At 40.4% G+C, this 27,287-nt stretch overlaps 1 protein-coding gene across 1 annotated transcript; it reads left to right on the top strand.

Annotated features, from left to right (window-relative positions):
* Positions 1–66: 66 nt before the first annotated feature.
* RNPEP (arginyl aminopeptidase) lies at positions 67–14,757 on the top strand. Its single transcript, XM_026680889.2, has 11 exons — positions 67–507; positions 5,335–5,475; positions 6,777–6,925; positions 7,710–7,826; positions 8,544–8,779; positions 9,604–9,717; positions 10,028–10,140; positions 11,225–11,333; positions 13,146–13,370; positions 13,790–13,932; positions 14,242–14,757. Exons 1-11 carry the CDS (start codon positions 115–117, stop codon positions 14,404–14,406), a joined length of 1,905 nt encoding a protein of 634 aa, XP_026536674.2. The 5' UTR covers positions 67–114; the 3' UTR covers positions 14,407–14,757.
* Positions 14,758–27,287: the final 12,530 nt, after the last annotated feature.

Genomic DNA, 27,287 nt, shown 5'->3' with positions numbered 1-27,287 from the left:
CTCCTCTTGCTCCTCCTCGTGGGCTGAGCCTCCCAGCGACCTGCCACTCCCCACCGGCACGCCTCCACCACTGCTGCCGCTGCTTCTGCTACAGGCCTCCGGATTGCGCTCGCCATGGCGGCCCGGGACGCAGCGACCGCCTGCAGCGCCGACTCCTTCCAGCTGCGGCATCTGCACTTATCGCTGCGCGTGGATTTCGAAGCGGCGGGTGGCGGGCATTTGCGAGGCTCGGTGAGGTTGGAGTTGACATGCCTGCGGGACGGCGTGAGCGAGATCGTCTTGGACTCGCATCCCAGCGTGGAGGTGGAAAGCGCGGGTCTGGCACCGCCGAAGAGCCGCCGCGGGGAAGAAAAAGGCCAAGAGCCGGAAGCGCTGCGCCCCGTCTCTTTCCAGAACCGCCCGTTCGCCAGTTACGGCTCCGCGTTGCACGTCTCCCTGCCCGAACCTCTGACCTGCGGCGACGCGGTGGTGCTGGAGATCGCCTATCGGGCCGGAGGGGGTCCCGGGGTGAGTGGCTGGGGCGGACGGCGCGACTGGACAGTGGGGTCGGCTTTGAGGAGCTTTCCCCCTCCTTCTTTTCGTCTGGTTCCTTCGCTTCTCGGTTGAGCGAGGCTCAATCTCAATCTTTTGGCTTTTAATCGCCCGTAGAGCTGCTGCACCATGGCTCCGTAGTGGGGGGGAAATAAAGGCACTCTGCACATGCTCAGGAGTGCCGTCTTAAATTTCCCGGTGAATAAGGCTTTTCAACTTATTAGGAAGACGGGGGAGCCCATTCTTAAGTTTAAAAACGCCATCCTGTCTTGCTATTAGGAAGGAATACGTGGCAACACTTACCTGACTTTAAGTGGCCTTGAGGAAGCATGCTCAGACTTGGTTAGTGCAGGGCTGAGACACTACTAAGAAATCCTAGAATTGTAGGTTAGAACAGAGTCCAGAGTCGTCTTGGAAGGAGGCAAAGCAAACAGCTCTTGTCCTGCTGCCAAGAAAATAATCTGGGGGTGTCATCAGCTCAGTTTAAGGGAGATGTCACCTTTCCTATAATGGTATTAACATCATGTTATTAACCCTGAGTGCCTTTCCTCTTCTTAATATTTCTTTCTCATTATTCCAGGGGCCCCCAAACTAGGGAACTTTAAGACTTGTGGACCAACTCCCAGAATTCTCCAGCCAGCTGGGAGGTGAAGTCCACAAGGCTTAAAGTTGCCAGGTTTGGAGACCTCTGCATTATCCTGATGCAGCACATGATTTGAGTTGTTTGCCAAAGAAGGGAGAGAGGCCAAGCAAACCTTTCCGCAGCCCTTTTTTAATCTGTGGATTATCATCAGCATGTTGTAAGGCCATCCCTTCCCTTGATCTGTTGCAGTGTTCTCATCTGGGGGCTGTTCTAATTGCTATTCCCCTTCCTCCCTCTGACAGACTGGCTGGGAATGATAGGAGATGTAGTCCAACCCATGGGGAGGAAGAGGGAATCAGACCTGCAGCAAAAACTAAAGCAGCCTTCCCTTGTGTACTCTTTATTTAAAAATCTACCATTTTTGCTGGGAACAAAAATAAGCTTGGCACTTCCTGCCCTACTTAGGGAAAACTCCAAAGCAAAGATTAAAATGGTCCAGATCAGTGCAGTTTGTCTAAATAAAGTGGGACTACAATGCATTTGGGCGTAAAGTTATGATCTATTGGCTAACTTAATATGTACTGACTGCAGTTCCTTTAAAAATAAAGATATTTTCCCCAATCTGGTGTCCTCCAGATATGATTAGATCAGCGCCTCCCTCAAACCTGAGTAAATTACCTAAAACTGGGTAAAAGTAGTTTTTCTTTGGATAATGACACATAAAGCCACTACCCAATCACAAAAGGGGCATTTAAATTGATTTAAAGTGTTTTACTTACATTGGATAAAAAGGACTTCCTGATAAGCAGTGTTGGGTAATGAAGGAAAAGGTTTGGAGATCCCTGATTTAGATTACAGTTCCTGGAATTACCAGCCAGGCAAGACTTTGGAAATTTCTGTAAAGCAAAATCACAGCGCATGACTGCTGTGGGAGATTGAAATCTGGCCATTATGATATATTTATATGATGATATAAGCATTTATGGCATAATTCCCAAATCAGAGATAATGGATAATGCGATCTAATGACTGCTGGGGATTTGGGATTGAAAGAGATTTGTGTTAAGGATGGTTTTGCAGACTTCAGCTGAGGAGCATGATCCAATCGAAAGACTTCCTTGTAAAGGTTGATATATGTTCCCTAAGTAGAATATTTTATTTTGCTAAAATTGGTTATTTCATGATGGTGCATGTGTGAGCAAATTGGCACCCATATCTCTACACGTGATGCAATTCAGGTGGAATAGCTTCCCATTAAGGAGATTTGTGCTATCTAACTTTACACAATGCATAATTAAACTTTGGAATTTGCTACCTTGAAATGTGCTGACTACCAGTTTAGCTGATTTCAAAAAAGGGTTAAACAAATCCATGGAAGTCATTGGGATCAGTGGCTGTTAGCCTTGACATTAGTACGACTGCGCCCAAAGGCCATCTACTGGAAAATTGTTGCGCTTGTTGTTGTAGCTGGTTGGCCATTGTGAGAACAGACTGCTAGACTATAGGTAATCCTTGAGTAATGACCATTCATTTATCGACCATTCATTTATTGACCATTACAGTGGTGCTGAGCAAAGGGACTTGCAAGTTGTCCTTGAAATTCCAGCCATTGCAGAACAACATCCAGGCCTTGGCAATCAGGTTGCACTTACTGATCAGTTTGTTTGCAGCATCCCATAGTCATGTAATCACTATTTGCAAACTTCCCTGAGAGCTTCCCACAAATAAAATCAATGGGGAAGCCAGCAGGAAAGATCCCAATTCATTCAGTTTCCCCTATCCCTGGTTATCCCAAAGATGCTTCTTTTCAAAAGGCAACAGGGCCTTTCTTGGTTTTGTTTTTGAAAACCTTTCTCTTCTCATCCAAGAAGCTTCTTCACAGTTCTTTACATCTTTGGGAGAACCATGACCTAGATGACTGAGAATTTCTATAATCTCCTGGTCTTTCTTTGCTCACACGCACCTTGTTCTCCCACACACACACCTCACCTTCACTCATACTTGCCCCAAGTCCTCTTTCCCCGGTGTTCCTGTGCTTGCACACATGCATACATCCTGTGTGCTGTTTTCCTGGCCTTACTGAGCTTGCCCCACACCACATTCCACACACACACCTCTTCCAAGTCATGCAGACCCTATGCCAGGCCTCGTAGGGTCTCCCACATACCCTGGTGGCATCTCACACTCTTTACATGGGACGACTTCTGCTTCCTGCTTAATGACCCTGTCTGTGGATTGAAACATCCAAGACTGCCTGGATTGCTGTTGCTAAGAATTGTGCTCATATCACATCATGCTTTATGACCACATCACTTATGACAGGCAAAGCTGGTCCCAATTGCAGCCGTAACTCAAAGACTGTTTAAACATGGACCAGGGGCCTGATCTAGCGAGGCACTGCTTGGGTTCTTATGTCTTCTCCCACCCTAATCACTGTATTTATACTTCATTTGGTAATTTGGCACCCAGATACCTTAATGTTGCTGGCGTTAAGAACAAAACATAGATTTTGTTTGGACAAAGCTCATATTGATAAATGTTTCATTTTTAAAAAAAAAATCAGTTACAACTGCATTACACATTTACTCATCTGTAAGAAAGGAGAGAAATCTTTTACTTAGCCTTTTTTAAACCTGACACCTCCAACCTTTGCAATATTGATTTGCATTAATATGTGCAAATAAATTTGTGCAAATAACTATGTGAACTATGTGAACCCAGATGATTAATTCTGTTAGAAATAGTTCACAGCAGCAGTTCTGGAAAGCTGAAGATTTGGATTGCATAGCTAAAGGATTTGGGTATGTAAAGAATCTTTATTTCCAAGTCCAGATGAGCTTGAGCAATTTTAGTTTTCATTGACTTCTATGTTCGAAAATATTTATCAGTCTACCTACCTACCTACCTATGGTATCTATATATAATCTATCTATCTATCTATCTATCTATCTATCTATCTATCTATCTATCTATCTATCTATCTATCTATCTATCCATCCATCCATCCATCCATCCATCCATCCATCTATCTATCTATTTCATAGTTATAAGCCACCCATCTCACAGATATTGGGCAGCATCCAATAAAGCCATTAAAACGATCACAAAAATATTCTAAAATTAAGACAAATATTATCTTTTAAAAACCTTCAAAAGGATAGGAAGAACATTGATGTTGTAGCAGGAAATCTTGCTTCCAAATCAGGACACAAGACCACGAAAGGCTGGAGAATACAGGTTTTTATTTGTGCACAAGGTTCAGAGCATTAGCATGGCAAATTCTGAACCCCTGGCTCTTCCTGAGGCATCACTTTTATACATGTCATGACTTCAGCTTAGCCCGGGGCGTTACTTTTATTAAACTATACCAAAAAAGGAGAATAACATATATACCAGGAAAAGAGAAGTACGTATAAATACTCATTTTATCTTACACCATCTGTTATTTTCTATATCCACCTTTGTTTACTGTAATATGGATAGTTCCTTGGTTCAGTAACCTTGAGGTTTTACACAGTATTGTATTAAGCAAAGCTTTGGGGAATTGGGGGACTTCTGCTAAATATAAAAGTGCTTTATGTGTAATTTTTCTACTGCTTCAATGTTACAATACATCTCATTAAATCCCCATTTCTGTGGGACCCCCAAGCCTGTTGGCAATCAGGTTTTAAGGGGATTTCTCAAAGGACATCAAGAAGGGTACCAGTCTCACAAGGTGGGCACCACAGCAATAAAAGGCCCATCTTTTAGGTCCTACCAAATATAATTCCTTAGTAGATGGATGTGGAGCATGTCTCTTCTGCTGGCCTGACAGGATGGGTAGAAATATAATCAGGAAGGGGCAATCCCTCAAATAATTTTCAGCTCACATTGGCATCAAGAGGAGAGTGATATTAAAATGATCCTTGCTTTGGCAAAGAGGTGGCTGTGTCTAATGAAGACTTCTTTGTTCTTTGGGAAGGCTGGTAGAAATCAGAGTAGCATCAAGAGAGCCTGACAGTTTCATTCTGTGCCCACTTTTATAGGTTTTCTGTTTGGATTCTCATCAATCTACGCAGAAGAGAAGCTGAGTTGTTGTTTTTTTTTAAACCTCTAGCTTTCATGTGTTCAACTGGTTCCTCTTTCCAGAATTTCATTCTCCAGTTTCTAAGAAAATAGATGCTGTTCATATTCAAAGATTCTGATTGTTTATGAAAATCTTGTTTTTTATTTCCTGGCAGATATGTTGGCTTACGCCGGAGCAGACTGCAGGAAAACAGAAGCCCTACATGTACACTCAAGGCCAAGCTGTTCTGAATAGATCTGTTTTCCCCTGCTTTGACACTCCTGCAGTTAAAAGTTCATATTCAGCTAATATAAAGGTAAGGAGTCCCTATCTCAGTGGTGGCTAACTTTTTTGGGCTCCTGTGCCAAAAATTGTGCGCATGTTTGCATGCTCGCACTCGCGTGCCAGCACCCAGAAGGCAATGCACACACACCCCATGTCCCCTACGCAAGCACGTGCAATCACCCCACCGCCCCCTTACCTGCACTGCACCTCACAGCTGATCTTCAGCTGGTTTGAGGCCTTTTTTGGCCTCCCAAAGGCTTGAGGAAGGCTTCTGCAGACTTCTACAAGCTTTGTAGGCCGAAATCTAGCCCCGTTTCATCACTTCCTGTTTTTCAAAAAAAAACTGGAAGTGACGAAACGGGGCTAGTTTTTGGCCTACAAACCTTATAGAAGCCTGCAGAAGCCTTCCTCAAGCCTTTGGGAGGCCGAAAAAGGCCTCAAACCAGCCGAAAATCAGCTGTGAGGCATGCACATGCACGGTGAGGTAAGTTTGTCTGGGGCTCGCATGCCAGTACAAATGGCTCTGTGTGCCACCTGTGGCACCCGTGGCATAGGTTCACCATCATGGCCCTATGATGGTGTAGGTTTACCATCACGGAGGAGAGCATGCTTAAACCCCACAGTTCAGTGTGTTTAACACCTAGATTTCATTACAGGAGAGATTATTATTATTATGCCGTCTCTCACTTTTTTTCCCCTCAGGGCTTTCAAAGCCTGAGGTCATGCATCATATTAATCTGTTTCACCTTGTTTGCTTTGTGTAATCCAACAGCTGGATTACACAAGGCAAAACCAAACTAACAAGACTGGAACAATAATTATTTTTCAAAGCTATATTTTCTACTATGTGTGGTGTAAACCAGGCCTGTCAAACTGGCAGCCTGTGGGCCGGATGCATCACACGCAGGCCACGCCCACCCTGGCAAAAAACATCGTGATAGGTCACGTGATGCTATCAAGTTTGACAGCCATGGTATAGTCCATAACTAATATCAATTTTGCTTTCAAAACCTGGTGTGAAGTCATCCAACTGCCACAGTTATCACTTTCCTTTTGCATAACTGTTGCTTCTTGAACCTTCAGTTGCAAGCTTCTTTCCAAAAAAGGGACTTTTGATTTTGAGAGATGGGGTTCTGCTGGAGGCTGGCCCCTGTGCATTGTACTCACTGCTATGGCATTTTACTTGTGTGGACCTCCTGAATAGCATTTGCATATTCTGTCCTCTTGTGGCAAAAAAAAATCCTCACTCTTTCTTTTCTAGAAGAAGATGAAAGAGGTTAATCCTTCTTCCCAAAGCAAGAATAACCAGTTTTTCTTTTTCTTTTTTTCTAGGTCCCTGAGGGCTTCACTGCTGTAATGAGTGCAGTTACCAGGGAGAAGCAGAAGGGGAACACTTTCCTCTTTGAGATGCCTCATCCTATCCCTTCTTATTTGGTGGCCCTGGTCGTTGGGGACATTGTTTCAGCAGAAGTGGGGCCAAGGTAAAAGGCTGCTGCAAAGATACCTGTCATCTTAATCCAAGAGGGATAATCGAGATCACTCTTTCTCCAGTTGAATCCTAGGAAGGGAACTGCAATCCAGCTTCACTGGAGACTGGGGGATAGTTGTGTAAATGTTGTTCTTGCGATCAAGTGGGAAGAGTAGAGTACAGGGAGAAGCCCTTATAACCCTACCCTCACCCTGCTTTGGCCTTTTTCTCTCAAAGTGGCTTCTTATTCCACTCCTCTCGTAACGGGTTTGGATAGTCCTTCCGATTCGATTCTGAATAGATGTTGCAAAGCTTGCAGAGGCACAAATGCAGCACCTGAGTGCAGCTGTTTAAAGCATCCACATATTTCCCCAGGACCATGTGGCAACAGCAATGTAATCTTGCATTATTCAGTACAAGCCTTTTTAGCTGGGTAGTGAGGCGTGCATGTGTGCACAAATTGAGATTTGCATCAGGCCCTGAATATGATCCGCCAACACTTAAGAAGAATAAATAATTCTTTTCTGTTTCTAAACTAAAAGCCATGTTGCACTTTGCTTATTTCTGGCTGACCCTGAAATTTTGGACACATTTTACATTTAGTTGTATTTATTGTATTTATTCTGTGGGAGGACTGATTAAAAAGAGTTCCCTGCTAGAATGGCTCCATTGCTTCTTGTCCAATACAGAATGTGCTCCATTCACAGCAATGTGTGTTGTGCCTCCCTGCTTACAGGGTTAGGGATATTCTCATACCTCTTAGGCTAACCTCCCTGCCATTTTTGCTTTTCCCCCAGGAGTCACGTCTGGGCTGAGCCTTGCCTGATTGAGGCTGCTAAGAAAGAGTATGACGGTGTGATTGAAGAATTTCTTACCACTGGAGAGAAGATTTTTGGACCATACGTATGGGAAAGGTACCCCTTTCATTACTGAATGTGTTAAAAAAAAGGAAACGTTCGCAGGAAAGCATCAATCTTCCCAAAAGAGAAGCACCGACATCTGTTTGTCACCAAAAAGGGCGGAGACGGCAATTGGGGATCCCTCTCTGGTGTTGGGGCAGCTCCTAAAACAATGTTTCCCAGCCATTGGCACTTGAGGAGATGTGAAGAATACATGAATCTGGAAAAGATCCATGCCTTGCATGTCCGTCTCTTGAATCAAACTTCTTGTTTCTTCTGTCAGCTGCTTTTCAAGGGAAAAAACAAGATTTGCATCACTCAGAGATGCTCCCATAGCCACCCAGTTGTAGCACAGTTGTAGCTCCCCGAAAACTTATGTTTTGTTTAATAAGTTTAGGTATGTCAATAACTTTTTGGCCTTCGACTCTGAAATGCTGCATAATTCTACCTCAGTGTAAATCTCGGGCCCCAAAATGCTCAGTAAATACCCAGAGAGTGTACTGGGAGGAGAATTTTAAAAAGGCAGCAGAGTCCCTTCTCATTTGAGAGAATGGGACTGGTGCAGCCATCGGAAGCTTAGCAAAGTCAAATGCTAGAGAAGTCTGGTATACATTTGCTTTAAATTTGGATTCTGATAGCTGAAATTGGCAGGATGACCTCAACCTTGCAATGTTGTCTATAAGAACGTATTAGAATATTATTCTCCTGACTAATGCTTTTTGCTTTTGATAGATACGATGTTCTGTTTATGCCTCCCTCATTCCCATTTGGGGGAATGGAAAACCCCTGTATCACCTTTGTGACACCCTGCCTTTTGGCTGGCGATCGTTCCTTGGCAGATGTGATCATCCATGAAATCTCACATAGTTGGTTTGGAAATCTAGTCACCAATGCCCATTGGGGGGAATTCTGGCTGAACGAGGGTTTCACCATGTATGCCCAAAGGAGGATTTCTGCAGCACTCTATGGTAAGTGGACAGTAAGCAGTGCCCAGGGTGGTAACTATAGTTTAGATGGCTTTCTCCATCCTAGCAACCTCCAGGTATGTTTGGCTGGAAGCTCCCAGAGTATCTAAATTCTGTTTCCAGCATTAAATAGAAGGAGTGTTAACAGGCTGTATCTAAGTGATTCAACTGCCTAAACGGACTATACCGTATATGTCTTAAATGCACCCAATGGATTTTTAGCAGAGATGGTATTCAGCCAGTTCTGACAGGTTCTGGAGTAGTTCAGAGAACCGGCAAATCCCACCTCTGGTTGGCCCCGCCCCCATCTATTCGCTGCCTCCCAAGTCCCAGTTGATCGGAGTCCCAGCTGATCGGCTAGGTCTTCTTTTGTTGCCCTGCACAGGAGAACAGAGCTGGAAAGCAGGTTAGTGGGGTGAGGAGGGAATGGGGATTTCATAGTATCCTTCCCCTGCCACGCACACCAAGCCATACCCACCAAGCCATACCACGCTCATAGAACCGGTAGGAAAAAAAAATTTGAATACCACTTAATCTATCTTGAGGACTGGCAAACTGAATTAGATTATGGTTCAATATATCCCCCTATTGAGAGAAGGGGGTTCAGGGCTTTTGTTTTTATTGCATTTCCAGTAGGATTTGTTTTGCCTGGCAAAGTTGCACCAGTGCATTCTTGTGTCCCTGTGGCTGCTCCCCTAATGACCATGTCATAACTATAGTTGACAGTTGATTCCAGAGCACTAAGGTGGCAGTTTTGGTTTTATTGCTTGGCAGTTGGCAGAGGCTTCATAACCCAAGTTGTTCCTGTTGGTTTCTCCTACAATCAGGTGCCGCTTATACTTCCTTGGAAGCCGCTACTGGGAGAGCTTTGCTTCGCCAGCACATGGACAATGTTGGGGAAGAGCATCCTCTCAACAAGCTCAGGGTGCAAATCGAACCAGGTCTGTATCGATCAGTGTTTGTCAAACTAGGCAACTTTAATAGGTGTGGACAACAACGCCCACAATTCCTGTTGACTTCAACTCCAAAAAGTCATAGCTTCCATAGTTAACTCTGGATTGTAGGCCTTTGAGACTTGTCTTTTTAGCAGGTAGCCAGCCCTTTGTCTCTTACCCATCTCTCCCCCAAGAGGATCAGTTATGGGAATATTAACTGAGAAATACTTCTTAAGCATTCTAGTGCGGTTCCTCTTCCCACATTAACAAGATGATTGGTTCTGCTATTTTCAGCTTGTATATTTGTTCCTTTCAGGTGTTGATCCTGAAGATACATATAATGAAACGCCTTATGAAAAGGGCTACTGTTTTGTCTCATACCTTGCCCATCTTGTGGGGGATCAGACTAAATTTGATGCTTTTCTGCAGGTACGTTACGTTCGCCTGGAATTCGTTTGTACTTTGCAGATGTCTCAGTGTGCATTTTCCAAGCATGCTGCTTTGTATTGTGTTTAGAAAGATGCATACAGTTCAGATCTTTGTATCTGACCATATATTCTGACTATTGTAGATCAGATAAAGATACAGAACCGTAGAGAGGATGAAAATTTTGCTGGAGATACATGATTGTAGCGCCAGGAACATGAAAGAAGCATAAAAAATTACGCATAGTGGGGATTTTTAAAAAATCTTTTTTGGCATGACAGTGAGTGGCCTCATTATTCTCCCCTATTGAAGGGAGGTAAAAGACATTGTTCACTATGAGATTTGCAGTTACCTCAATGGTAACCAATTTGGTGGCTTTAAAAGGAGATTAGACAGATCCAAGTTCAATTTGCTGTTGGTGTCAGTTGCTGAGAAAAATGGGTAAGGAAGTGGGTGCTATCAGAATCATATTTGTGGTAGAAATTCCTTAAGCAGCTCTTTACAAATGTGCGCATGCACGCACACACATGAGAGAATGTCAGAATACACAAATCTATGCCCTAAATCCAGCATATCTGTGTACGTTCATTTTTGACTGAACCAACAGCTTTTGGAACATGGTTGCATCATGCCAGTTGATTAAATGAATGTCCCCAAGCAAATCAAGAGTTCATTTTTCTGTTATAATACAGCCTGGAAGTCCCCAAAGCTAAGATGCTAGGGGATCAAGCTAAATGTTTTGTGCTGCCTCTCCAGGAATAGTCATTCTAGTTGGCTGCATAAATTATCCATAGGAACTCTTCGTATTACCTGATTTTAAGAAATGGCAAGCCAATAAAGTAAGCAAGTGTGTCTTCCAGATGATGTAGAAAGGTGGCTTTTCAAATTTTGAAGGTTTGGGAAATTGAAAAGGCAATAGAGTTTCTTTTAAACCAAAGAGGTAGAAGTAAGCTGAACTTGAATTAGGCAGGGTAGTTTTATGTGCAAAGAACGTTTGTGAGACATTGATAAAGAAGGGCTGAAAGGTCAGAGATGAACTGGCAGATCTCAAAGCCAGTTAATTCAAGCCAGTTTCTTTTTGTGGCAGGCATATGTGAACCAGTTCAAATTTCAGAGCATCACAGCCGATGACGCCCTCAACTTCTACTTGACATATTTCCCAGAATTGAAGAAGCGAGGGGTGGACATCATTCCAGGTCAGCAAAGACATTATAGCTAAAAAAATTCAGAATTGGCACAAGGCTTTAACTAGCAGAAATTTTTCAATGTTTCCTAACTCCAGGTAGCAATTCCTTCCAGAGTCCTCGGAACCATTTTGGACTCAATTAGCTTCATGTTTTCCTGTCTCCAGTTGCTAAAATAGTTCAATTCCGCTGAGTTATTCTACTCTTTTGCTCTCTGCTCCCAATCTGGTTGTATTTTTATTGGAGATTGTATACTAGTTCCCATAAGCTAAAAACAGCACATGCTGCCTTTAAAGTTTCTGACAGCAGTTCAGGTCAGAATAAAGAAATCAGTTGGACAATTATCCTGCCTTGGTTCCTAGAAAAAGGCCTTGTGGCAATACTGTTGAACTTAGCAGCAGCTGTACAGTGAACATTCACAAAAAATGCTCTTATAATAAGTCAGACAATTGCTCTCTGTCAGCAGCAATTCCAAAGCTGGAGGGAAGAATAATTCGCAGACATGATGCATGAAGGATTATCCTCAGGTCTGCAATTTGTCTGTATGGTTGCAGGTGCTCTGCTCCCACCAAATATAGAAGGCTTGCAGTCCAGAACATTGTCATTGTGCCAAATAGTGTTTCTGATATCTGATAAGAGGAACATTCCTAATCATACAAATGTAGCTTTAGCTCTAAGAAGAGGTTAACAGATTGTTTTTAAAACTTTGCTCTTTCTTAGTCACTGTTTCTCACAAATTATTTATTTGGTTTAAAATTTCCCCAAAGTACTTAACACAAAATTGGAAATTATGAGAATTGAAATCTTACACATTTGAGGAAAGCAGTTGAAGAGAACATGCTTAAGGAAATGTACATGTTGCATACAAACGAAGTCCCAATGCCTACTTCTTTCTAAATTAAAACAGCTTGGGAGAACATGTTTAATTAGGAAACATTAGAGAAGAGAGGCTTTTAAGTGCCTATTGGATCCTCTCTTCTGCTTCAAGTTTATCCCTGCATTAAAGCAATGAGGAAGGAGATGGTATCAACAAAATGGCATGTAGGGAATATATTCTACCAAACTACATTGCTTCTTGTCCAAGGAAAAATACACTTTTCCAAAATGCTGTTATTTATAAAAACACCGGCCATTGGCAATCTGGTAAGCCATTTTGCTTCTAATGCCACCTTGAATGTTTCTTAAATAGAACGCACAGATTACGAATCTGTGTAATGAAGCATGCATCTTGCCCAAAGACGAGACATCAGGAAGCTCATTTATTTAGGGAATCTATCTTTAGTCTGTAGCAGACCACAGAAAATAGACTGGAATTTTAAAGCAGCAAGGCATCAAGATGTTAAGACCAATATATGGCATGCCAGGTATTCTTAAAAGAAGCCTAATCCTCAGGGGATAACTGATTCTTCTTCAGGATGTGGTAATTTCAGTTTGAGCGTGAATCAGAAATAAATGAAGATAGATTTGTATGAATATGTGAGTACATGGATGCCAGCTGTGGATAATGTTGCTTTGTTTGAAGATTGGGAGCAGTGTGCCTTTTCTGTCATGACAGAGGGTCCCAGAGGAACTAAAAGCCTGATATTGTGAATTGCTTGCTGGGACATCATGAACAACCATAGTTGTTTTTATTTTTTTTGTGCTAGTAAAATATATATATCTCTTGGGCACAGGTGGATGAAGAACTGGGATAGTGTATGTGAAGTATTTCAGAAATTAAACTGTGTTACTGAACTCTTTAGTAGCAATTTCATTCATTACTGATATGGATTCTAAGATCAAGATCTAAGTATTCCCCCCGCTTTCCCTTTCTTCCTGTGGTAGGTTTTGAATTTGACCGATGGCTGAATACACCTGGTTGGCCACCATACCTTCCTGATCTTTCACCCGGAGAGGAGTTGATGAAGCCAGCAGAGAAACTGGCAGAACTCTGGGCATTTCCTGACCACAATATGGAGGCAATTAGAGCATTAGATATCTCTGCATGGAAGACCTACCAGCTAGTTTATTTCCTAGATAATATCTTGAAGAAATCTCCCCTGCCAGATGGTAAGACACCTTCTGCTAAAATGAAGGATTGACCACAATAAGGAAGCTTTATGGAAGCTCACATAATGGGGTGCAAGTGGACAGTTCTAGGAACTAGATTGCCTGGGTATGATGGACTTTTTAGGAGCAGAAAGATGCCTGAATTTGCCTTTCCTTTAGCAGTGATTACAAAAATAAAACAAAATAGTATTCAGACAGATAACCATGCTAGTTATTAGAAATACAAAAATCTTATGGCACTTGAAAAATCAGTAGAAGCACTTGAAAAAATAGAAAGTATGGGTATATTGAGAGGAAACAGGAATCTGGAGTGTTTAATATGCAATTAGGTAATAATTGAAGGAATATAATTGTCTAGAGTGTCATGGACAATTCTCTCCTGAGGAAAAAAATTAACTTGATTGTCCTTTCATATTAAGGGCATGTTGAGAAGATGAGCATCTTATATCCTAAGATCTCTAAAGCACAGAATGCTGAACTGCGTCTTCGTTGGTCCCAAATTGTCCTCAAAAATAATCATGAAGCAGGGTTTGATCAAGTGAAAGACTTTCTTCACAGCCAGGTTGGTGCTTGACATTGCTGTATTTCCTAGAAACATAAAATTGCTATAGCTTTGTCAGAATTTTTTTTTTTTTTTTTGTTTCTATCCATCAACAGATAACTGTCTGGTAATTATTAGAGTCCTAGTCTTGTCTATTTTTTAGATACAAAATCCTTGTTATCACTGTCCAGCTGTCTTTCAGTATATTAAACATTGCTATAACTGGAAAAGAAATATGTCTCACCAGTATACCTTACAACAGGGTTTGGATATAATTTTACTATCCTAAAAATTTCAGGATGCTATTAGCTTACTCTGTTTTTGTTCCAGGGAAAACAGAAGTACACCCTTCCCATCTACCGGGCCATGATGAGTGGCTCAGAAACAGCTCAAGCATTGGCCATGGAAGTATTTTTGTCCACTGGTTCACAGCTCCATGTTAATGTTCAGAACTATGTTAAGAAGATCTTAGGTTTGAACACTGAAGAAATCTAGGAAGAAAGACGCAAATACAAAACAGTTTGTATGAATGACTGTGAGTGATCTGTGGGATTAAAGAGTAGAAGAAATAAAGGCTATTTTCAAAACTTTTGCTGGTTATGCAGGACTGATCTCAATCTGTTTTTGATTTAATGCTGGAAATGTCAGATTAAAGCTCCCAAAGGTAATCGTTACTCGTGGGTAATCTGCTGGATAAAAGAACTTTGTTTTTTTCTTTGTAAATTTTGAATACAAATGTAAACGTGTTTCCGAGTAACTTAAAAGATAGTAGCAATGTGCTTATTTCAATTAAAAATAGCTATCATTTGATATTGGCTCTAATAAATTTTTATCTGTGATTTTTAACTTCTTTGAGTTGTGAGAATTCATTTATTTTGTAGTATTTGTACACTACCTGATCATTCCTAGATTTTTCCCCCCTTGTCTCCTGCTACAAGTTTTAAGTTAACATGCATTATTCCTTGCTTCAGTTACACTGCTGAGCAGAGGAACTCCTCTCACAAATATGAAGGAACTTTGTAGTTGGCAGGGTCGCCTTTTTTGTTCCTGGAGTCCGTACTTATGCCCATGGAAACAGGTAGTGCTGTTCTCACTAAAAGCTCCTAAAACAGTCCTAGCTGGCTATATTTTTAAAAATGTTTGACAGAGACCCTTTTATTTTGCTGAAAAAGACACAAAATAATAATCCAGTTGAATGCTAGAAAAAAATTAACATTAAACACAGTTTAACAGCAGAAGCAAATATCCTTCACAGGTTGCATTCAAGGAGGTTGGGCAATCGTGTCATGATGGAAACTTTATTTTGGTTTCCTACATTGAATAATATCCTGGATTTAACTTTCTAAATGGCCTCTTCTAACTCTAAATTTAATCAATGTCTCAATCCTGTGTACTTTCCCACAGCCCTTCAATAATAAATATCTACAGGTTAAGATAATTTCTATTCCCTAATTTTGTCAACATGAGTTGACAGAGCTTTGGAAATAGGTAGAATTGAATTCTTTGTCTGGTCTAGCTCCATGATTTCTACATCTTTCTCACCCAACACCCACCTCTCCCTCTCCCTCTCTCTCTTTCCCTCCTTCTCTCCCTCCCTCTTTCCAGTCTTTTGTGGAAAGAAAATTATTTCATGTGGATTCACAACATAACATCAGTCATTGCAGTAAGAAGGTAAAGAGTGTACTTTCAAAAAAAAAAACAATGGATAAACAGGAAGAAAGAAAAAGCAGATAATGAACCACAAGCATTAAAATACTTTGGAATGTAAACCACACAATGCAGTGCAGAATGAATAGGCTGCTGAAAGAAAGTTACGGTAAGTGAAATCTAATGTGATACCCAACAGATGCATTGCCCTATAAATTACATCAGTCGGGGTGTGTGTGAGAGAGAGAGAGTTTCTGTCCAGTACATATGGATATAAAATGGAACTTTAAAGAAATGACCTATAGAAGCAGAAAGACAATATGAAAAGAAGACAAGCAGCAGATATGACAATTGAAGATGATGGAAGCAAGTAAAAGTTAATGTATCTTTCTGTCTTGTCCAGGGAACATCATTACCAAGCATGATCACAGTGCATTCCACAACGTTGTATTTATCCACCAATATTATTGGCTCTTAAAAAAAAAACTTGCACACAATCAAATGCCTTTTTCAGCCCTGAGTTTGACCACCAAAATCTTGAAAAATACCAGGGAATGTTTATTTAATTTCCTGTTTAGGAGATTTTCCTTACAAATAAGCTCACCTTTTCTAGAGTTGGTAGATCATATTGATGTAAAATTTGCTGTCTTAAAAAAGTGTCCCTATTTTTTTATAGCAGTTTTCTTAAGGATTACAATTTACAATCAATATTAATACAAAAAAAAATAAAAGAATAAAAAAAAATAGAAGGTACAGAAAAGGATGTCTTTGAATATTAGTAGCTCAGATTGGTAGTTATGCTGTTAGTTTGAGCTCCGAGCTTGGTGATTTGGTTGCAAACATTTTGCTCCTATTTGAGGAAACATCTTCAGTGCACTTTGGATTGTACTTGTCTGTGGGAGCATTGGCCTTTAAATACCTTTCTGATTCCTGGTCTGATTTCAGGTTGTGTGATTGGCTGGCTATAGTTGCAGACGGTACTTAAAAGCAAGGACTATGATTCAGCAGCTAATCAAGCACACTGAAGATGTCTCCTCGAATGAAATGTTTGCAACCAAATCTCCAAACTCAGAGTTCAAACCAACAACAGAAAAGAAAGAAAAAAAATGAGACTATAGCAAATAGCAGTAGTACTTAGACTTACAGTATATACCATTCCATAGTGCTTTACAACACTCTCTAAACCAGGGGTGTCAATCTCATGGCCCCCAGGCCAGATGCATCACACACTGGCCACGCCCACCCTCAGTTTAGCAAAGGGGGAAAAGGGCACGATACGTCACGTTATACCAACGTGATGCTGTGAGTTTGACACCCCTGCTCTAAGAGTCAGCATATTGCCCCCAACAATCTGGTTCTCATTTTACTGACCTTGGAAAGATGAAAAGCTGAGTCAATCTCGAGCCCCATCAGGATTGAATTCCAGGCTGTGGGTAGAGTTAGCCTGCAATACTGCATTCTAACCACCAGGGCTTCTAAATAAAAAGAACTATATACTGTAAATAAGTGATTTCCCCTTCATCACAACACTTTTATTAATTTATCACCTCTTAAATGCAACAATCGTCAGCAAGATGACTGTTTCCTTGTCTCCCAGAGCTTTAAACTTGCAAGAGACCACCATCTTTAAGTCTTCTTGCAAGAAGCAAATGTCTGGAGCACTTGTGGACCATCTCAAGCCTTCTTCTTGCCCAGAGAGGAATTACAAAGAGCTAGTATACTGGCTGGCTCCTCATTGCACCATCTTTAACTTGCTATTTCTTCCCCAGAAGCCCCCTCATTGCAATTCCTATTCACTGCAGAATCTCCTTCCCCCCACAACTCTGACACTTCCAGATGAGTTGGGTGAAAAGTAGAAGAATAAAATCATATCCCATCACCTGTTAAAAATATTTTTGCAAGGGCATATTTAGCATTTGCTTTAATGTCAGTTGTTTCATTGTTTTGTGGATATTGGACCAACCGTTTCTCATTTTAACTAGAAGAACTATATATTAAAAGGCTGGGCTCTAAAATACAACTTATTTATTTCCTTCCTCACTACCACTCCCTCCACCCAGCTCTGCCATGAACTGGTGACCACACGATAGGGCAGGCCATGTGCCTCTTGCGGTTTTCCTCTACACTCTGCAGCTCTTTCGTAGTTGCGACCACAACTACCTGTGGGGTGAGGCAGGAAATAAACCTCCCTTGTGTGACTGAGTAAAGCCTGAACCAATTCCCCAGGAGCTGCATTTTGCTTCTGTTCATTTTAGTTCCTTGAAGTTTATAAAGAGGCTTTTCACAAAAAGGGTCAGACGCCATCTGCCAGCTACAACCGTTGGCAGACAAAACGGAAGCAGCGAGAACTCCTGGGGGAGAAGAAGACAGATTCCCGGGTAAGAAGAAACAATTGTGTCGGAACCTCATTCCATGTATGCTAAAAACTCTTTTTCAAGGCAGATATCAACAATCATTTGCCCTGACATTAAGCTGCCAGGGAGCAGCAGTCATCTAGCATTGGTTCAATATTTGTTTCCAATTAGTATGCTATCCCTTCACACATGACTTTTATCTCTCAGGGTGTCTCTCTACTACTGGACAACAGAGTGGAGGCATCATTAAAGAGCAGCAAATTGTTATTTGATTTGTCAATATTATATTTTTCCTGCCAAATAAGGAAAACTTATTTGTAGCTAGGTTCATTGCCCCAAAAAACTCTATCCATGTGCCAAAAGAACTTGGCTTGGCTACTATGATAATACTGTTAGGTAGCAAAATTTTGGAGGTCTTTGGAAGGTTGCTTTCCTTCTCCCTCTCCTTCCTTCCTTCCCTCCCTCTCCCACCCCTCTCTCTTGTAGTTAGGGAAAAAGGCCTGGCTAACAGCACATGTGGCATTTTGTTTTAATTATGGTTTATTTAAAAGCTGTATTGGCTGTACATTTTCCTAACAGGTTAAATCAGAAAATATTTTTCATAAATCACAGTGACTGGTACAGTGACAGTACCAAAAGGTGTATCATTATGGCTTGGTCTAATACATGAATTTATCATCTGTATGTATCTCTTTCCAGGACCTGGGAATTTTCAGTCACACTAAACGTGGTTAAAATGCGCCTTTTATATATCTATTGTTTTGTGCAATGTGTGAGCACACAAAATGGACATTTCCTGTTTTTTCTGTATTGTACAGAAGGTGGCAGTAGATACTTTCAAAGTAGATGGCCTTCCTTTTTTTTTCTTTTTTTTTTCTTTTCTTTTTTCTTTTTGTGTGTGTGACTGAAGACAAATGTAGACAATTGAAGTGAAAGTAGTATTTTTTGTCAGTTCTGAAATATTGAAATTTAAATGCTAAAGATTTCAGACTTTAGAGACAAGGATTATCTGTCACTTCCATCTTTCATGTGCCCACACAGTAATCAATGATAAGTGTGACATTGGGATTCTCAGAAATGGGATTTTGACCTGCAGATATTTGAAGCTTGCTGGCCCCTGTGAAAACATCGGCTTTCTTAAATCCTCAAGTCCTTGGTTCCTTAAATATGCCTGTAAATAAATTTTGAGAATAGAAAATCTTGAGCTCTTAAAAAAAAAGACAAAAATAGGGTTACTGGAACAAAGCTGGGTATATTTCAGTGTATTTCACAACTATGTGTCTTGCAAGAATCACTAAGGACATTATGAAAGAATAAAAATCATTCTAGCATGACCACTGTGATGAAAGGTTGGTGATTTGCCACATCCAATGGTAGAGGTAATTCTACAAAAATACATGGCAAAAAGTGAACATATGACTTCACCAATGCATTGCTTGTTCTTCTAATATATCTATACAAGGAGCAATGGAAGAGTGATATAGGCTAATTTTCTTGTAATACAAAAATGCAAACAGAGCAGCAAAATCTGTTGTTTTATTTATTTATTTAAAAAAATTGGTTGCCCATCTTACCACAGGGTAACTCTGGACAGATTACAATTACACACACACACACACACACACACACACACACACACACACACACACACACATTTGGTAGTGGTGAGCCAACCAAAAACAAGAATTCAGATAGATAAATTAGGTGGTAATAAGCTAGAAGGCACACTAGATACTAACACACAAATATGATTAATCAAAGTAAGATTCTAAAGTAGGAGAGCATGTAGGATGCTCAGCCATAGCTCTGGTTTTGGCCTGTGCACTTTTTTTTTTTTTTTATAATTCTGCAGAAGTGATCCAAATCTGCATTGTCATATCAAAGTTGAAAGGCAGCTTGTCTTCTGATGTGGTAATTCAGGTTCTGTCTGCAGGTATTTGTTTTGACTCTGATCTGACTGACGTAACTTAATAAAAAAAATGTTGAGAATCACTCTGTTCAGTGAGACTATGGAACTATTAAGTGTACAAAATAAACACATTGCTTGATTTTGCAATTGAACTTTGGTGCCAACTTGTAAAAAAAAAACCCAAACCTCCATCAACAAGGATTGACAAGATATTTGATATGAGTTCTGAGTCAAGAATGTTGCTTTGCAGATTCTCCCATAACAGATGATCCAGTTAACTCCATAGAATATACAGTATTTATTCCTGTAAGGCTGAGATCATCAATGGCAGCTTCAACAACAATAACAAAAGTGAATCTGCTGCGTCTGTGTATTTTATGCAAATATCATACTTGTGATTTCAGAAAAAAAAATCCCTGGTATATTTCATTATAATCCTCCTAGTTTACAAAACATTTTTCTCTGAAATAAGTTCTACTGATTTACAACTATCTTGAAATTGCTATTTAGTTTTAATGCCAAGGTTTTTAGTTAGTTCTATTATGAATGTGCAAAACATTTCAAAAACCATATATTCTTGAACTATAGCTGCTGACAGATCCAGCAACTTTGAAGTGAGCAATGCCGGGCTTTGTAGTAAAGCACCTTTGGAAGGACCAGAGGTTCTACATAATAGTGTAATTTGGTCATCCATGTTGAACAAAGAACTTCCATGTCGTAAGAGTGTAAATTTGAAAAGGTTTAATGAGAAAACAATCAGATTTGTGTGCCATTGCTCATGTTATTCACAGCCTAAAATAGAGAAGTGTAATATTTATGCAGAAAGATGTTTTTCTAGGGCCACTAATGAATCTGAAAAAGTACAACTACAGTAATCGAAACAGGAAGCTACTTCTTGTTTTAAAAAAAGGACAAGTTTGCATTGGATTTCTGCAGAATTTCATAGAACTGCAAAAACTGATTCCACAGCCAAAGATGGGAAAATAAAGGGAAAAATACATCATCACATGCCTGGTTAGTAAGACTCATCGTATTTTACTTTTGTGTTTCTTTGCAACTTTTTACAAATTAAGTGTCATGTGCTGGTTTGACTGGCATCATGCGGGTTAGAAATTTAATAAACATGTTTCTACAATATAGCATGTACTCTCCGCCCTAAGAAATAGAGAAGAATTGTATTTTTAATATATTTTCAGTATACTCTGATTGCTGGCTGATCTTAGGAGAAACATAAAATCTTTCTACACTATTTGTAACAATTTCAGAATTGCCTGGCAAACCCATTTTTAAACTCTATCCATATCACTGCCCTTACCTTATTCCCAAGTTATGATTTATACAACGAATCCTGCCATTCTCAGTACTCCAACACAGCCAGCTAAAAACAAAGGAAAGCTAAGAGATTCAAGACAAATTACTCTGATGCCAGGGTATTCCTGCTTTCTTTTTTTAGCTTGTTTAAACTCATCTTTATTAATTTTATAAATAACTCAAGGTGACAAACATTCTTAATATACTTTACTTCTGTTATTTTCTCCGCAACACCAACCCTGTGAAATGAGTTGGGTAGAGAGACAGTAACTGGTGCAAAGTCAGTCAGCTGGATTTCATGCCTAAGGCAGAACTAGAATTCAGTTTCCTGGTTTCTAGCCTGGTGCCTTAACCACTAGCCAAAACTGGCTCTCTGCAACAAAGACTGGGCTCTTCTAAGATTCACTAGTATGTGAAGTTTTATTATACCAAGGTCAAAGAAGGCCTTAGTATAAAATAGGCCAACCACCAAAGGGTGCAAGGCCTGCTTGGCCTGGTATCTCTGTTTCCCAGCACACAGTCCATAGATAGGGCAAATAATTCTTTTCTAAAACAGCAGCCATCATAAACCAGGATATAGGCACTCTCAGTATAATTGTATTATTTTTTTAAAAAAATTTATAAAAACTAACAGAAACTATTACAGAATAAAGGAAAGAAAGAAGAGGGGAGAAAAAAGAAAAGAAAAAAATAAGCCAAAAATATAAAAACAAAGTTCCATCACTTTTTTTCCAATTGTTTGACTAACAGTTCCAAAAGAAAAACCTTTGGTTTTAATTTCATATTAATCTTTAAAATCTCAGTTACTATATGTATTTGAATCCAGAACTTTTTGGCTTTTTTACATATCCGCCAGGCATGATGAAATGTCCCTAGAACACATCCAGGTTTCCAACACCTTTTGGACAATGTTTGTGCATAAGAGACAGAAGCAATTTATTATGAGATGCATTTAATACTTTGACCTAGAAATGGTTTGGGGGGTTAATAAAAAATATCCACACAAAGAGAGATGCACTACATAAAGTATTGGATTATACTGAGTCATATCACTAGGCAACAGTTGTCAATTTATATCAGGGGTGTCAAATTCAATTTCATTAAGGGCCATATCAGGGTTGTGTTTAATTTTGGAGGGCCAGGGGGTGGATGTGGCCATGATGGGCATGACATGGGACTCTTGTGGGGGGCACTTGTGGTAGCCAAGTGCTAATGCAGGACTTCCCTGAGACCTGCCCTCACTCACTCTCATTATATTCTCCTTCCTTCCTTCCTTCCTTCCTTCCTTCCTTCCTTCCTTCCTTCCTTCCTTCCTTCCTTCCTTCCTTCCTTCCTTCCTTCCTTCCTTCCTTCCTTCCTTCCTTTTCTTCTATTTCCTTCCCTCTTCATTTTCCTCTTTCCTTATTTTTCTTTGTCTTTCTTTCCTCTTTCCGGTTCTCCTTTCCTGTCCCTTCTTGCATGCTCAAATGCAAAAGGGGAAACATTTCTCCTTTTGTTTTGTTTTTGAGTTTGTTTTGATAGCCCTCTGCCAGCAAAAATGGAGCATGGGGCCCCGTGGGTGTGTGTCTCCTTTGCTGTTTCCAGACTGGCCCCACAGGCCGGATCTAAGCACCTCATGGGCCTTGATTTTGATACCCCTGATTTATATTAAGAATGTTTTCAGAGCCATATTTAAACCAAACATGATCTCACTTTTTATGTTTACTAATTGTAATAAAAAATTATTCAAAAGCCTTTTCAATCTTTCATGAGCAGAAGCATAGTGCTTCTTTAAAACAGCCACATGTTGAGGCATTTTTCAAGCAAACCTAAAAAAGATGCCATAGCTTTAAGGAAATCACTCACTAAAATTATTGTAGGACTTAAAACTGGAGCATCCTTTTCAGGCTTCCCGATAGGCATGAAAAAGTCAGGTCTGTTAAGGACCTCCGGCACCCAGGTTCTGCTATAGTGCCTCATCATGGCAGGAGGAGGGTGTTCCTGGAAGAGATGAATGAACTGCATACCAAGATCATATGCTCCCAGCAGGGTCAACCAAGGTGTGAAGTTAAAGCAAAAAGGCACCTTGTTTGGGGGCCAGCTGGAGGTGGATGATTATTTTAATGATAATTGCAAACGCATCATTTCATTCTGCTCAGGAGAAAGCGGTGGTAAACTATATTTTACCAAGAAGACTACCCGGATAGGCAGTATAAAGCAATTGATGGTATAGTGCTAAATAATGGACCCCTCAGTTTGAGTGGCATTCAACATGCTGCTAAAAAAGAATTGAGGATCTTGCGTACTAATCATGTTTATGATGTGATTAGATAAAGGCCTTCGGGACACCTAGTTGCTGATTTTGCCATGGAAGAAAAGAAAATGTGAGTCTGCAAAGACAGAATTACATAGGGAGATGGAATATAAGAAGCATCAATAGGGGAAAAACTCAACACAGTAAAAGGTGGAATGAATTAACTACAGATTGACATCTTAGGCATCAGTAAACAGAGATGGACTGGACACTTTCAATCAGAAGGTCACTTTGGGACATGAAAACAAAGAACAGCATGCTTGCATACTCAGAAACAATATTGGTACATTGGTACCTTTTGATGAAGGTAAACTTTGCTACAATGCAGTCAATAACCAAATAATTTAAATTTGACTTTGCAGTTTAATATGCTGGTAACTCAAATTTACATTCTAATCACTGATGCCCAGGAAAAGAAAGATGATAAAACATGCAAGCAATATGTATATATGGACATAGATGTATTGCTTTCATTGCCAAGAAAGCAGAAATAAAGCAGGAGATGAAGTTAACAGTTTTTGCAAATCCAAAGATTTGCTTTATTCATTAATTTCATTATTAATAAAATCTTCCATCAGCCAAAATTAGGTTTATGCTGTATGCATGGATATCACTAGATCATACAGGTTGACTTACAATTGTTTGTTTAGTAACCATTTGAAGTTACAATGCCACTGAAAAAAGGGACATAGCCATTTTTCACACTTATGACCATTGCAACATCCCCATGGTCATGTGATCAAATTCAGATGCTTGGCAACTGGCTCATATTTATGCCGGATGCAGTGTCCCAGGATCATGTGATCACCGTTGGCGACCTTCTGACAATCAAAGTCAATGGGGAAGCCTGATTCACTTAACAACTCTGTTATTAACAAGTGCAGTGAATCACTTAACAACTGTAGTAAGAAAGGTTGTAAAATGGGGCCAAAGTCATTTAACAACTATCTCACTTAGCAACATAAATTTTCAGTTCAATTGTGCTTGTACATTGAGGACTGTGTTTAGTATAAAATATATTAACCCCTCCTGCTCACCCATGTGATTCCTTTGACTCAATCATCATGACCTAGACTAAGTCAAGAGATTGTTTCCCCTCATAGCATTAAACTATCTAGGTAATTCATGTTTGTTTATTATATGGCACTGCCAAAGTCCCACATCCCGCCAGGTGAATCAGGAGTTTCCAACCTTGGCAACTTTAAGCCTGGTGGACTTCAACTCCCAGAATTAAGTGTTTCCCCTCATGGCATTAAACTATCTAGGTAATTCATGTTTGTTTTCTATATGGAGCTGCCAAAGTCCCACATCCCACCAGGTAAACCGGGGTCTCCAACCCTGGCAACTTTAAGCCTGGCGAACTTCAACTCCCAAAATTCCCCAGCCATCTGACTGGGGAATTCTGGGAGTTGAAGTTTGCTGGGCTTAAAGTTGCCAGGGTTGGACACCCCTGAGGTAAATCATAACCTGAGGTATTTAGTTGTTTTTTTTTAATTTAGTATTTATTTGATTTGTCAATCGCTTACAAGATACAGGTATAAGAATAAATATAGTTTTGAATACATGAGATAGATACTTATAAGAAAAATAAAAAAAACAATAGGAGAGGGATGGTAGGCACGATTGGTGTGCTTATGCACGCCCCTACCATAACCATAACCTGGTGATCCAGTCATGAGGTTTAACGTGATAGAGAAATTAACATCTTCTTGCCTTTAATCCAAAAGGAACTGCCTAGGGATCAGCAGAGATATATCTGTTTTGCTTATCACTTTTGTTAAGAATGTTTTTGTTAAGAATCAGGTGGAAGAGCTGCCCTGTCTGACCTGTTGCCTGCGCAGTGGCACCAGAGCACTGGGACAACCCTCTTGCCAAGCAACATTCTCCACTTGACGTCAATAGGGTGTGGCGTGTGCATTGCCAGTGGCTCAGCCAGCTAGGCAAGTTGGTGGGCTGTCTCAGTTTCCACCAAACCGTAGCTACTATGAATGCAGAGTTTGCCCATTAGTACCCAGCTTTCGGTGACAAGACCCTTATCCAGCTTATCACAATCTCACCCAGCTGGGAGATAAGTCCACCTACAAAGGGAATTAATCCTCCAAAATTCAGTGAAGTTTGGTTGTTTTTACAAGGAATACTTAACTGCCCATCTCTAACTTGTTAGGTCAATTTGAAATTACATGGGTCTCCAACCTTGGCAACTTTAAGACTGGTGGACTTCAACTCCCAGAGTTCCTCAGCCAGCTTGTTGGCTGAGGAACTCTGGGAGTTGAAGTCCACCAGTCTTAAAGTTGCCAAGGTTGGAGACCCCGGAGAAAGTCTTTTTTATCAATTTCAAAAAAACTTCTCCCACATTTCCTAGCTTGACTGTACAAGGCAGTGCAAGCTAAAAGCTTCCTTATGTCACTTGGAAAAAAACATTCTGCAGTCTTGTCTGCAGTCTTCTTGTGGTGACAGAAGGGGGCAGTGGTACAGCAAAGAATAAACACCAAGTTATTCTCCCAGCTTCTCTTCTTATGTTTATGGGGTGAGATGTGCTAAATCAGAAACCCTCCACATTTAATTCTACTTCCTGTTTCCAACCATGTAGGGGCCCAGCTAATCTCTCTGGGAAGTCCACAAACCTCACCTCTATTTGGTTTTCGATGGCGTAGATGGCTCTAATCGAATAAAATCTTCCTCGGGTTGATCTTGCTAGCCGGTGACATCATGGACATATCCAATCATTTTGCTGACATTAATGTAGAAGTGGTTTGAAACTGCCTTCTTTAGGATATTTTTGTTCACCTCCACAATCTTCTGTCCAAAAACTAACTAGATCTAATCCTGCTTAGTTCAGAGCAGATAAAAAGTCATTTCATTTGGAATAACTCAGTGCTTATTATAATGCCGTATCAGTTGCTTTTATATATGTTACAACTAATTACACAAACCTATTTCTCTGGGTTTTACCTCTTCCTACAGGTAGATATTTGATTTGTCTCCTACAGTGGCACAAATGTCTTTCATATTAAACTACTTCCCTTTTTCTTCTTGAACAATATGGATGTGGGGCAATATAGTGGTTAGAAATCCAGCATGAACTCAATTCAGACTTGTGACAACATCTGTTAGGAAGTAAGGCCTCTTGGGGGTCATTGGCACTTGCAATCTCATTAAATAATCATACCCAAGGGTACTGATAGCATAGGAATGGGATTTAGTTTCAACTTACTGAAATCACATGATTTCCAGTAAAAAGCATGCCCTAATTCTATATATAGCTAACTTAAAATCAGTTTAGTCATATACTCCATTGGAGTTATTTCCAGGTAAATGTACCTATAATTGCATCCTTGGCACTGATGAAGTGTTGCTGTGTCCCTAACCAAGAAGCCAGATTTCTCATGGAAAGCAGCACACCAGAGGACATAAGTGTTGCTTAGTATGCTGGAAAAACTTTGAAAAACTCAGCATTGGATTGCTAGTGGTTCTTACATAGGAGACATAGCCTTGTGAGCCACCTTCATGTATGAATTTTGGCCATTCCTGATCTATAATGGTATGTCTGTCCCCTTCAAACCCTACCTGATACCCTCCAATGGAGTGGCAGGAGGTAGCTGCTCCCATCCAACCATTTATATAGCTCTATTCTTAGCAGGGGAAGGGTGTTTTACTACGTCGATGGGCAAACAAACACAAGCGATAGGAAAGGTAGAAAAACATCGTCCTGAGTGAAACTGGCATAGGCCCTGCCAGGGCTTCTCTGGTAATGATTAAACTATCTGCCCAGATTTCCCGGCAAGGTAGGCTGGCATTGACCCAGGTGGCACAATATGCAAATTCCCTAGGCGGGAGTTGAGTACCTGTGCTTGGAATTCCC

Source organism: Notechis scutatus, chromosome 3, assembly GCF_049901735.1.
Source record: "Notechis scutatus isolate UNSWTSFEM ecotype Mainland chromosome 3, rNotScu1.2, whole genome shotgun sequence".
NCBI classification, from domain to species: Eukaryota; Metazoa; Chordata; class Lepidosauria; order Squamata; family Elapidae; genus Notechis; species Notechis scutatus.
The sequence above is the reverse complement of the archived record's forward strand: the minus strand, read 5'-3'. Positions and strand labels throughout refer to the sequence as shown.

Excerpts from the sequence above, each read along its gene's own strand:
- RNPEP (XM_026680889.2), top strand. The coding sequence starts at position 115 with ATGGCGGCCCGGGACGCAGCGACCGCCTGCAGCGCCGACTCCTTCCAG. Across the intron at positions 11,334-13,145 it reads AGGGGTGGACATCATTCCAG|GTTTTGAATTTGACCGATGG; the intron begins GTCAGCAAAGAC and ends TTCCTGTGGTAG. Across the intron at positions 13,371-13,789 it reads GAAATCTCCCCTGCCAGATG|GGCATGTTGAGAAGATGAGC; the intron begins GTAAGACACCTT and ends TTTCATATTAAG.